Raw genomic sequence first — 13899 nt, forward strand, 5'->3', positions numbered from 1 at the left:
GGAGCGGGCTTCCAATGTGCATCATCGAATGGCTCCCCGATATCCTCATGGTCCACTTGTTCGATATGAGCTATACCTCAGGCTTGTATGCCACCTTAGTCCCCGTGGTATACGGTCTCCCTGGTTGACTTCTCAGAGTGCTGTGGGCTAACTTATGGAGAACACCCACTTTCTCGATGGTACAGTCTGTGTGTCAGGGCACAGGCACTCTCAGAGACGTTTTATGGGAGGGCAAAAGGGGCACTTGCCCAGGTCCCCCATCTTGGAGGGGCCCCACAAGGCTAGCTGATCTGAAGAAGTAAGATTCCATTGTTCACCATTCTTAAATAGCACACGTCAGGATATTTTATGGGGTGCTGCTGAGGCTCGAAACCCAATGACTTTCTGTTTTGGCAAGTCCATTCTGCCTTGATCAATGTATCATGTATTGCTTTCTGTGTTCACTGTGCTATACATAGTTTGTGTTTTCCCTATGGCACAACTCTGTAGCATTCTTTCCTTCCTGTGGGAATTATGTTGATCATGTGCAATAGGTAACAGTGAAATGCATATTGATAAATTGAGTGCCACAATGGTTCAGAAGTTAGCTCAGTGTGTGAAGCACCCATTGCAGATAAATGGGTTCATATGCAAAATTAGAATATCACATTCCAGCAAGGCTGGCTGAGCCTTTCCTATGTCTGAAGTTTATAAACCTGCCTGCTTATGTACTTGGTTTTGCAGAACAACATCTGCTATTATTAGTAATATACCTGTACTAGATAGGGGTTGCTATAAAAACTAACATATCATCTATATGCTGAATGTCTAGAAATTGGTTTGTTCAGATGGGGTGTTATAAAACCTAGGCAATCGCCTCCAACGATGGCATAAACTGTTATTCCAAGAGGTGAATAAGTATCCAAATGTAAGACTATGGAACAACAGCGTTCATGTTTGTATCCTGGATTTGTCAGCAGACGATACAGTGATCCTGGTCAAACCATCTAATATATTTTACATTACTGTGCTGTCTTCTGTGAGGTTTGCCTTCTTGCATGCTGCTGGTATCGTTTAGCCCATTACTTGATCTTTCTTCTTATGTAGGCCATTTCAGTGGAAAGGTGGTAGACAGAAGAGAGCGGACCATATGCTGCAGGCCTCAGGCAAGCATATTTTAAGGTCTGCTTCTTTGACACAAAAAACGGTTTGCTTTTTGGTAAAAGACAAAGGTTTTAATTCACGTTTAAAATACAAAAGACAAACCGAGATTACATTTGTTAACTCACATCGATTGGTATGCTGGTTCTTGATGATGGAGAGAATGAAGCTAGAATCATTCCCATTTTGCATAACACCCTTCTATAATATTTTGTTTAAAAATGTTCATGTTTGGTAATGTGAAAAATTAAAATGCAGAATTTGCAGAGTTGACACACATCCCAGCTTCACCCCTTCACCCCTTAACTGATGTGTGATCCTGGGCATCTCATTTAATCTTGTATTGCCTAACCTCTCAATATTGCCAGTCCCTAAACCTTTCAAAATTGTCAGCCCTTCCGAGAGATTTCCTTCTCATGATATGACCTTCATAAAAGCCTTATTTATGGTTTCTCTGTGTTAATAGTGAGCATATTTATATTGCACACCACAGGCCTTTGTTCCTTTGATATCCAATGGCAACACTATTTGAAAACCATATCCACAAGTTATTGATGAAAAGTATCCTGTATATGCTGGAGCAGTAGCCCTTTTGTAGACTGCGAATGTTAGTCTTCAAATGCGACTTGTTTATCATTCTGATTAGAGCAAGAATGAAGAGGGCAAGGGGACTTAAAGGGAGTAACGTGCTTATTATGCTGCGAGACAGCATATCAACCTATAGGTTGTGAGCGTGACAGGTGGGATGTGGGGTGTGCGACGAGTATTCTTGATCCCTTAATTCCTTTGGTTTGGTGGAGGGGGGCCCCAAAGAAGTCTGTGCTCAGGGCCCCAAAAGTGCTTAAAATGGCCCTGGGCACACTGCTCACTACTGGAGACTGATTTCACAGCTTTTCTTCTGCGTCGCCTCCTATGCAGTGGTGGGGTCACCCTCTTCCACAAGTCCTTGTACAGTGCCAGTGGTCTTCAAACTATGGGGCTGGCCCACCAGGGGGGGTGCCAAAGGACCCCCGAGTGGCTTGAACCCATTCAAAAAGGGACTACGTTGACTGCTTTTAATAGAACATTTAATCAGATATGACATCTGGGGGGAGGGGCTGGCGGCAAGATTTCTACTCCAGGGTGCGCCCAGCAACTATATTGCTACTCAAGGGGGGCTCATCATAAAAAAGTTTTTATAGCACTGTTGTAGACGGTCATGAGGGGTCCTTTTTAGTTATGTTAAAGACGCGAGTGAAGGAGACAACAAGCAAGGCAGCCATGTTGTCTGCGCTCCTTGGTGACCTCTGCTTGTAAGCCTTTTAAAATGTTTTGACAGAAATTAAAAATAAAATAATGATTGCTCAAGAACCATGTGACAGGCTATCACAAGGCGAACTCCAGGTGAAGGTAGCCTCGTGGATCTAGTTGGTTTACACCCAACAAGGCTTTTCTGAATAGCAAGGCTCCGAGGCGACAGAGCAGACTAGACCAATATGGGGACTGCAAGCCCTTCTTAGAGACATAAAGAGAGTCAGAGAGAGTGATAGAGAGAGAGAGAGCAGGAGAGAGAGAGAGAGAAAGAGGGGGAGAGAGAGAGGGAGAGTCAGAGAGACAGGAAGGGAGAGAGAGAGAGAGAGAGAGAGAGAGAAAGAGAAAGAGAGAGAGAGAGAGAGAGAGAGAAAGAGAGAGAACGAAATAAACAGGCAGACGAAATACACTGCAGAGACCCAAACAGGGAATAGACACACAGTGAGAGAGGGGTGGACACTGGGGGAAGCAGACACACTTATGGAGAGAAACACACACATACACCGAAGTGGGATATACAAAAAACCAACACAGACGCACACAGAAGGAGACAAACAAGGACAAGCAGACACACTCACTGGTTGAGGTCCTCACATCTCCCTGTTGTGGCATTGAAGAATTTCTGGGCACCGCAGTCAGGCGTAATGGGGACTGGTCCTGTACAGCATGAAAAAGCAGAGAGGATTGAGGACTCTCACAAGCAGTAGCAACAGAAAACGGATTCTGGAAGAGTATACCCCCTCATCCCCCTTCAGATGTCTCCTGGGCAATTGGTGGCAGAAGTGGGATGGGTGAGTATGAAGAGTATATTATTGTAGCGGTTGAATAATTTGGATAGAAGCAAGAGGTTTGAAAGGTGGGAAGTTAGAAAGAAAGGGTAATTAAGACAGTTGTAGAAGAAATAGGGCCCTTGACCGCTGGGGGTGGAGGATACATTCTAGGAAGTTTCCCTAGTGTGTGTGTGTGTGTGTGTGTGCGTGTGCGTGTGTGTTATGTGGGTGGGTGATTGGATGTGTGTTTCTGTTGGTACATTTCGCCTCACCTCCTGCTTTTTCTTCAGTCTGAGACGATACACATTTCACACAATTGCCATCTTTTTCCCGGATGCAAGTGTAACCTTCCTGGCAATTGCAGATCCGAGGGCTGTCACTTCCGCAAGTACTGGTCTCCACCAAGTGCATACCTGAGACACGAAGAGAAGGAAAGGAAGTCATGACAGGGTCCTAGACAACTATAACAGCTGTGCATTTCACATTTAATAATCAACACTTGTTTGTCCATAAACAAAATATGTATGACAAAAACAAAACAAAAGTGCACAGCAGTGTCAGAGCTGTAAACGGAAGTGGTCTTTAAACTAGCAAATGCACTGGTTTAAAAATAAAGGCAAATGACGCCTCCGCAAGCGATAACAGAAAGGAGGAAAACACATTCAATATAAGATTACTTCTCAAGTACTGCTGGTATTTGTGAAAATGGAAGATATTGGTTAGCACTGCGTTTGTCAGCTATTGCCTAGTATTGTTTGACGATGTTGACTATAGGAATGGCTCAAGAAAGAATTGGTTTCCACCGGTTTTGAATATGACTATTTCGGGGGTCATTACAAGTTTGGCGGTGGTATTACCTGTAATTAAACCGCCAAATGGAATTACCGTTGCGGCATTCGATAAGCATGCTGTAACTTGACGCGTCTGTATGATTCTGAGCCATGTGGACCCTTCAGTCGTTCCCCATTTTGACATTCCGTAGGGCTCCAAGGAGACGTGCCACGTTCCAGTAGGCAGGATCACTACATGCAGTAGCATCGCAAGCAGTACTGCTTTTGTGTGGAGGAAATGTCCTACGTGTTTTTACTAGCGAAACTTGTAGTTTGGCGGAGCGGTAAACATGTGGGCCCTCATTACGAGTCAGGCGGTGGACCATGGTGCTGTTAGCACCATGGTCCATGCCGGACTCCGGCATGGTGGATGGCGGAATCACCGCCCCATTCCAAGGTGAGTGGGGCGGTAATTCCCCATTCACCATTTGCCCTTCCCCATTCCCATTTTTGCCCCATAGGGCATAATGGGAATGGGGAAAGGCGCTAAGTACGGTGCCGCAAATTGCGGCACCGTACTTAGCACCAAGGTCACTTTGCAGCATGGGTTTTAACGCCTGCAAAAAGCAGTCGTTAAAACCCGGGACCTCTTAATCAGGCGTTAAGGGTTAACGGCGCCGACGGCGCCGTTAACCCCTTAACGCCTGACTTGTAATGAGGGCCGTGGTATTCAGAAATGCCACATGCTTTAACACTACTGCCAGACTCCCCCTTGCTTCAGGCTTCAGATTGCGTTTAATCATTTTTATTGCATTAAATGCTGCAAGGTGCTTTCCTCTGAGCTTTCTTCTTTCTTGCTGTTGCAGTTTTTCACTGTCCTGTGTATCCAAAGTGCTCCCTTGAGTTCCTGTTGTCCCCGGTGCTCGAGGTGATTCCTTTCTTAGCGGATCTCTTTGTTGCAACTTTTTATCCTCCCCAGTGCTCGCTGTGCTTTATTGCTGGTAGGAGTGCTGCTGATGTGGTGGGGCTAGCTGGTTCTCTTGACGGGCACGGGCCAGGAACTATTTTAGAGATCCTTTGCACACTAGCCATTTTTACATCTAGAGGGGTGACCCGGAGTGGACTGGGAGAGCGGTGGGGAGCCGTGGGAGCCGGGAGGCAGGTGTGGCACGTTGTGCTGATTCAGGGGTGGGAGGTCAGAGGCAGAGGCAGTCACCATCAGACTATCGGTAGCAGCCTTTTATGGGTGCAGCTTGATGGTCTGAGTGCTTTCCTCTCTCCTGTTGGATCTTTGTGTCTGATTTAATTGGATGCTGCCGGGTTTTCTCTGCTGCATATCCCAGCGCACAGTCTGTTTCTGAGATGATCAGAAGGCCTGACACAAGATCGAATAGCTCCAAAGTTATATCTGGGCACCCTCATAAATCATTGCCCTTCCGCCCCCTCCCTGTGTATGAATCTCTCTCAAAAGAGGGGAGGAAGGGGCGTGTTCGGGAGACATTAAATCTGGCCCGTGTGTGATATGATAAGCCATCTGTGTCACCAATATCGAAAGAGTCATGCCTGTATTGGTTAAGAGCGAGCGAAGGAGACAGCGTCTGCGGGACAAGGGAGGTACCATGACCGGTAGTGTCATGAAAATCCCCAAGCCATACGGTGGCAAATCTGTCTCCAGAGGGTCTCTCACAGTCACCAACAGGTTATCTTGGGATGGATGATGAACACATTGTGCAACTGGAGCCAAAGAAATGGCGACTCGTTAAGGATAATATTACCCGGGAGTTAACTCTGTGCAGAAGCTTGGCAGACTTTTGCACCTGGGTGGATATTGTTGAAAAATTGGCCTGTCAGTTTCCACCGGATAAGGTAGATAACGCTTCTCAAACTATTCAGAAACCTGACTGGGTACATCAGTACTGTCAGACTGATCCTGGGATTAATGTGAGCTCTCCGGGGAGAGGAAAAATTGAATGCACAGGAGATTATATCGGCCTCCGAAGTTATTTTTTCCTCCTGTGGGATCCTCAGAATGTAAGCCTCCTTATGTCTGTGCCGTTTAGACATTTCCAGAAGAAAGACTTGCTGTGCAAAAGATCTGCGTGTAGGCAAAACCCCTATGCCTGGGATTGAGGACACGTTTTTGAGAGAATTTGTTATAGACAAAAGAAACTTTTTAATTACCAATGTGGAGAAGCCCGCAGGAAAGGAGCCCAAGGAAGCATTAAGAAATAAGGCAATGGCATGGCTGCACCAAAAAAATGGGCCCAGTATTATTAGAATCTCAGACTTTAAGGTCCTTCGGCAAATTAAATTAGATGGATGGTGCATGCCGGAAAATAGAGATTGTGAGCCTCATTACGACCCTGGCGGTCCCGTAATGAAGGGTGCCGGTACGGGACCGGCACCATTCATTACGGGAGCGCCTATTACGAGGTTCCTTTTGCGGGACCCGGTAAGGACGCCTGGTAAAACAGGGGTCCCGCGAGGGGAACAGGGAGCTAATAACGGGCCATTATTAACGTGCCCGTTATTAGCTCCCTCCCCATTCCCATTGAGTCCTATGGGGGCACAAATGGGAATGGGTAATGGTTCCTTCAAGGAGGAATTACCGGGTCCTCCAATGTTGGAATGACCCGGTTATTCCTCATTGAAGGAACCCGGTATTGGAGCCCGGTATGGAGGCACTGTGTGTTGGTGGGATGTGGTGGCAGCAATCTCCCAAGTTTTCTTAGCATGTATAAAGACATTTCCCATGGTCCAGCTCCATCAAATTTGAAATTGATAGTTAACTCTGTGTAATGCTTTGGAATGATTAGTCTATTTTGAGTATTATGTTTTGCCTGTGTTCACACTGATTGGACTGTTCAATGCTCTCGATGTTTTCTTTAATGTTTGTTATATCTTTTTATGAGGGTTTCTGTTGGTTTTGTTGTGTTAGCACCCTGATGCCTACGGGCTTGTTATGATAAAACTAGACCTCTCCCTACTTCTGTTGCCTTGTTGTTTTTAGGCCCCTGACATGGTATGTATTTTTTGTTTTTTGTTCTGTATGTTATGTCCAGTCGCCTCTATGCCCCAGGGCTTTTGTTCCGCGCCATACAAATAAAATACACAAAAAGGAAGCATGGCAGTTGTGTGTGTCAATGACAATTACAGACAAACTATACAGTGAAATTAAGTTTAATGCCTAAACAAGAAAAACAAGAACACAGAACCATGACAACAGGTTTATTTTGACTAGCTTTTCCTGTATAGGTTTTTCAAGGATTTGATCTCTATTAATGTGACAACTTTATTTAGCTTTTCTTGAAAGTGTATTTGTATGTGGGATCTGTTTTGTGATGCTACTATTAGTGATCTATGTCTAGTGAAATGAACACATGCACACAACTATGCACAACATGTGCAACTGAAAAGGAACCGAGCGCACGCTACCACAAACAACCAAGACACTCATAAATTCCTCAGATGTTGACAACAGCCTCGTTCCCATATGGCTCCCTATTCCACACTTCTTGTACCCTTCTACCAGTAGCCTCCTTCCCTCTAAAATCTCCTGCCAACATTCACCACACACACACCCCCCCAGATCCCTCTGCATGACTACCTCAGACCTTTCAATTACCACACCAGCCATAATTTAGATATTACAAAGCTTGCCTATTTAGCTCCATCACATCACACACCACAGCAGCTAACCCAGACCCAGAGTGCTGTAATATATTCAGTTCACTGTCGAAGACATGCCATCATTCAGGAACCAGGTACTTCTGGCCCGACCCATCAAAACCGCAGGTTTTGCATCGGCCTTCCCCCTCTATCACTTTGACAAGCCGTTCCCATTTTTGTTCAGGGCCACAAGCACTGAGGCATCCCAAATGGCAGAAAGGCACTATGCAAGACCACTGTATATTACATCATGCTGATATTTGCCCTGCCTCTTTCCAGGTAGACGCTGCTGATTTCGTAGCTGTTATGATTACGAAGTCAACCAACGTCTTTTGGTTGGGGCTAAGTTCAGACTCAATTGCCACCAATTAGCAGAGACTAGCAGCAAGAGATAATTGGACAAGTACTGGGTAGATTTTGCATATCACCTCCTATGCTTCCAGCCAGAAGGAGTGGATGAATGGGAATGTCTTTATCATGTGCTGGAGCGTGGCCACCGCATCACTACCACGTCAGCAATCGGGATAATCGTAACTCGGCTCTGTGAAGCCTGCAATGGGTCCAGAATACTGGTATTAGTCCTGGTAAGTTTGCTTGTGAAACAGAAGCTGGAGTCCCAGCTCTGGAGCTGACAGCCCATCCTTTAGCGTGCAGAGAATTTGTAAATCGCCTACGTCCTTGGGGGATTATAATCTTGAAAGGCCGATATAGGGTCTTCTACATTTCCATATTCCCATATGAAATCCATCAATGCTCTTGTTTATTTGTCTGGAAAAAGCTCCATGAGCCATGACCATTTTAACACTTTCAACTCTACCCTCTCTTGAGGTATACAAGGGGGGACACTTTTGTATACAATGAGTAACATCGTCTTTGGTGTTGAGTTTAATGGTGCTGTCCCTTTCTTAGCAAAAGGAACACCCAGATATGTGATGTGCCTGAGAATCATTGTATTCCACTTGCTAACTCAGGCATTTCAAGATGGCAGTAGCCATTATTAAAGGGGGCACATTCGGACTTTGATCTGTTGAGGGTAAAGCCGGATAAAAGGATAGTTGCATGTTTCTTTAAGCATATGTTCAATTGAATGGGCAGGGTCAGTGACCTAAAGTATGACATCATTGGCTTATGCCAAGAATTTTGATTCTGCACCCGACATTGTTATTCAATCAACAATTGGGTATTAAATGCCGGCCACAGTTGCTTGGGGGCACTCAGAAACAGTATAGGGTGAAGGGTGCAACTATGGGCCTCATTATGAGATGGGTGGTAGCCATGGAGCTATAAGTTCCATGGCTGCCTCCCATACCGTGCCTGTGTCCAGTCTCGTTCAATGGGGACTTACCAGTGTAGTCCGACCCTGGCGGGACCGGTAAGTCCCCATTGAACAAATCATTCCCCATGGGGAGGACGATAATAACGGGCTTGTGATTTGCCAGCCCGTTATTAGCGCCCTGGTCCCTTAGCAGGACCCGTAAGGGATGTGTGGTCAGACAACACGTTCCTTACAGTCCCCCCAAGGGACCTTGGAATAGGGCGGTAAGGGATTACCGGCACTGGTCTCCTTACCGGTGCCCGGTATCGCTTACCGCCCAGGTCGTAATGACCCCCAATGTCTTGTTCTTCTGGTTAGAATTGATGAATAAAGGTATGTGCTCACTAATTAGTATGGCTGCCTTGCATTTGGATATAATGCTTTAACCAGGCTGCAAAGTCCTCTGCCCAACCTACTCCACAGCATGTAAGAGGTAGGTCTATACCACACCGTGGTCCAAGGGCATTTCCAGTACTCAGTATGATTCTGGGCTACATATATGGTGATAGCAAGTCTACAGTAATTCACTAGTGGCTCTCACTTCCTGGTGAAGTTCTGCTCGCATTGATAATGATACAGCCACATGTTGAGTGATACAAATTGGACCAAGCTCAGGCACAGAGGTCTAGCACCAGAGAACCGGCAAAGTCAATGTGAGAATGAGTTTGATGTGGTACTTTAAAGACTGTGAATTCTAAATCTGTGGCATGGTAAATTTGTCACAGATCATTTAGCTCTGAAGGTTTTACAGGGGATTTCAATGAACTTTACACAATATGGCATCTGGACCGTGTCCTGAACTACTCTTCAGTCAACGGGTCTATTCTGAAATCTGAGAGTTTCCCAATTCAAGTAGCTTGGATTTTGCGGTTTCCTGACACCAGGGCTGGTCCACAATGTTATGTTATGTTAAGTTGATTTATACCACACACTGCTGCAGTTTTCATGGCCTCAAGGCACTCATGTGGCTCTGTAAAGTGGGTTGTGTTGGTGAGCGGGGGAAAGAGGGATAAGATAGATGTTGTGCTTATCTGTTGATGCGTGCAGAACCAGGAGCAACTGCCATCTGTGCATGTGAACTTTCTGGGTGTGCTTTGTTTTGTGCACTGGGGCTTGTTGTTTCCGGAAGGGCAACATCTAGTGTTTGAGTTGCTTCATGTTGGTGGTTTTTGGTTTTTGTAATTGTAACTGGTTATTTATAACATGCTTAATACCCAGAGGTTTCTAAGCACGGACCCGGGGATCGAACCTGTGTTGCTCTGCGTCGTCTTGCTTTTGTAGCTCTGTTAGAGAGTGATGTGTGGTTTGAGTGTTTTGGTGGGTTGTTTATCTAGCCATCTGCTCTCTGCACGTGTTGATAGGTGAGAGGATTGGGGGTGTGGAGGAGAGAGAAGGAGATGGCTAGCAGGTTGTGGGTGGTCTCTGGGTATTGTGTAGCTCTGTTATTGTTTCTTTCTGCATGTATGTATCCTGTGTTTTCATTGTTCTGGGCTTACAGTTTGTAAATGTGGGCAATGGATGAGTTTGGGGTGGTCAGTTTGAGGTTGTGATTGTTGTATAGTTGGTATATGTTTATCTCAGTGGGTTGAAAAGCAAGGTTGGGGCCACAGACTTTACCCAAAAGGGTATCCATCCCTCTGGATTCAATACTCACTTGAAATATACCTGCCTTCATATTGACATTATAGGACTTATAAATTAGGATACCCACTGCGTTGCAGAGCCCCACAAGCAGAACCCACTACTGTGGTTTTGAAGCCATTTTGCATCCTGCTTGCATACCTTATGATATGTTTCTGTTGAATCCGTGTAATGTCAGTTTTTTGTCTCTGAAAGTCTCTTAGTCTGGTGCCATATTCCATTTCATCCAGGCACAACATTTCCAGTTGATAGTCACGCACACCTGCCTGTTACAATGTTGTGCCTGCCTGTCTGATGTAGCCCCTCATTCCTTGAGGTGTGGCTTGCCCAGTCAATAGTCACTCACACCTGCCTGTTACAATGTTGTGCCTGCCTGTCTGATGTAGCCCCTCATTCCTTGAGGTGTGGCTCTCCCAGTCAATAGTCACTCACACCTGCCTGTTACAAAGTCATGCCTGCCTGTCTGATGTAGCCCCTCATTCCTTGAGGTGTGGCTTTCCCAGTCAATAGTCACTCACACCTGCCTGTCTTAACTGCTTGCTTGGATTTTCCTTAAAGCAGTTTAACTATTTGTCCTTGCACCTAACCTGTTTTTGTATTGTTTCCTCTATCCCTCTCCCCCTGCACTCCCCTTCCTCCTCCATATCTCCTTTTTTTTTCATATCACAGCACTTGCACGTTCTAAATCGTCTCACGGCGAGTCAGAGCGTTCCTTGTTTGGTTTCTTCCCTCTATCCCCTCCTCACTTCCCCTCCTCCGCCTCTCCTCTTTTCATGCTATAGCACTTGCACGTTTTGAATGTTTTGAGACACTTTTATGAACCTTTATTCTGTTTTTGTTTTACTCCTTCCTCCTCTTCCCATTCCCTCCCCCGTCTTGATGCGCGTCTGAACACTTTTTGCTGTCTAGTGCGCATTACAAATGACCAATAGATAAAATAAATAAATAAATACATTATGAGTCAAAGCAATTTGTTGTAGCGTGAGATTGAAAAAAACTGCATTTCAAATTCACCATGTAGCATTCCACTCCTTTTCACACCTCAATGCCCAGACCCAACCTCTTGAAGAACCTATGAGGCATACAGCAGTTAGACTAGGAAGAAACAAAAAAGGAAAAACAGACAAAAGGACAGAATGGCAGGCTTGGTCCTTGTGTCTCCATCCCTGGGGCATGATATAATACAACACTAATGCACTGAAAAGTAAATAAGAACTTGACCATTGCCATAACTGTATGCATGCCAACTGGCTATTCAACCAATGCCTGCCTCCTCTCGCCCACCGCGTAGCTGCTCTCTGCTCCAACTTTTAGTGCTAAGAGGATGACACTGAGCTCTATTTCAGGCTCCCCTGGGTCACCTCCGCTCCTTCTCTCATTCCTGACTGTCTCTCTGCAATTCAGGAGTGGTGTGCTGCTAATGATCTCTGCCTCAATGCCAGTAAAACAGAGATCCTCCTCATCGGTATACCAGCTCCCTCTTTCCCCCTCTCTCTCTAGCCACCCACTCTGGCTCCTCTTCCTTCTTTTACCTGTGAGGCTAAGAACTTTGGGGTCATTGTCGACTCCACCCTCTCCTTCTCTCCTCACAATTCTGACATCTCTAAGTAGTCAAACTATCAGCTGCCCCTCCTCAGAGGTATTCTTCCCTTCCTCACTTTCCCCCAGAAAAACACTGTCTCCAGAGCTCTGGTCCTTTCAAGGCTGGACTACTGCAACAGCTTCTTTTCTAAATCTTCCTGCCTCTCCTCTTCACCCTCCACAACTCATCCAGAACAAGACTTGTCCTTGGTCTCAAGCACAGGGATCGTATCTCTCCAGCTCTGAAACCTCTTCAGTGACTCCCAGTTTCGGCAGGGATCAAGTTCAAGACCCTCTGCATTGTCCACAAGGCTTTCAGGGGCCTGGGTCCACACTACTTCCAACTCACTGTTTCTATGTATCTCCCTCCTCTATCTCTCCACTTATCCACCTCCAACTCTCTGACAGTCAGATGCTTTTCCAAGCAGAGAGTTGTGGGAAGATATCTTTATTCGGCTGGGGCCTCCCCCTGAAAAAGACTCCCTGCCTCCCTCAAGCTTGAGCAGAACCATCTTTGGTTCCGGAAGCAACTCAAGACCTTCCTCTTCGCATCCGCCTTCTCTCTTCCTCTCCCATGCTGATGACCCATCTTTTCCATGCACATGGCTTACCTGGCCACCCTCTGAACTTGGGACCTGGTCCCTGCCTGTCCAGTTGCACCTCACACTGCCTCTTGGCCCTCCTAGCACTTGTGATCTGTATCTGTAACCCTGTAGTCCACCCACTCTCTGCACTTATTAGCCACCCGCTGGCTGCACCGTCTGTTTACCGGCACTTGTTACATGCACTTCTTTTCCCCTTCCTGTGCACTTCTCCACTCCCCCTAGCCCTTCTTGGACTTCTCCCCTCCCCCCTCTCTGTGCGATCAGAATGACACAAGGCCTAGCAAGATTGTTGTTTTGTCTTCCCTTGTTTTCCCCCTCCTTGTCTTGTGGCGACTTGAAACACTTCTGTACAGGCGCGCTATAAATGCCATATTATATCACATCATATCATGCGTAACAGCATTCAGCTGGTAGCCTCTTCTTCTGGATTTGGCCGGTAAACTCGTATCATGAATGCGACTCATTAGCTCTTTTGGAATCAGAGATTGATTTCTAACTGCCGTTCAATTTGAGACATATCGGAGCCGGCTCTAGAAGGCAGACTTTGACATGGAATGATTTTAGTTGGAGCTGTTAGTTCAAAAGGTTGCTTCCGAATGTGTACCTTTGTGTCTTGCAAAGCCCCGGGTAATGAACATTCCTTTTCCTTCTATTTGGAGGGGTGGGACTTCTTTAATGGCCCAGCGAATGTGGGAAAGATGGTCATGATGAAGTGCTTTGAGGGTAAGTTCATGTGGTTTGGATTCTCCAGGGGTCTTCAATGAAGATGGGTGATGGGCTTCATCAACTTCCTTCCATGAGGAGAACTTTATCTTCAGAATCTGATGCATGAGATTTTCCACATCCCCGCAATGATCCCCCTCCGGATCACCGGGGAAACTGAAAATGCACTTATTGTACTGCCTGTTTCTCTTGCAGCGTGTGCATCATGGCCATCACACATGACCTCTTACCGGCATCTTTCCTGCAGCCGCTCCTTTGGTTTCCATTATCAGTCATTCGTGAGCACATGAATGTCGCAAGCTCTATCAGAATGTTCTCTGTATTGATTTTTCTTGCACACTTTTCTTTCAAAACGAGCTCATTGGACAACAATTTCCATGTGTTGCTTGGCTTTC

At 46.0% G+C, this 13899-nt stretch overlaps 1 protein-coding gene across 1 annotated transcript in view; it reads right to left on the reverse strand.

The window, feature by feature from the left end:
* The window catches only part of LOC138580287 (uncharacterized), a 206748-nt gene that overhangs the window by 92718 nt on the left and 100131 nt on the right, over positions 1-13899 (reverse strand). The window contains exons 4-5 of the mRNA XM_069650700.1: positions 3473-3613; positions 3009-3087 (exon numbers count right to left, since the gene is read on the reverse strand). Coding sequence (XP_069506801.1) covers positions 3009-3087; positions 3473-3613 — 220 coding nt within the window. The remainder of the gene's footprint in view (positions 1-3008; positions 3088-3472; positions 3614-13899) is intronic.

This window comes from Ambystoma mexicanum, chromosome 3p (genome assembly GCF_040938575.1).
Source record: "Ambystoma mexicanum isolate Mex_15411 chromosome 3p, UKY_AmexF1_1, whole genome shotgun sequence".
NCBI lineage: Eukaryota > Metazoa > Chordata > Amphibia > Caudata > Ambystomatidae > Ambystoma > Ambystoma mexicanum.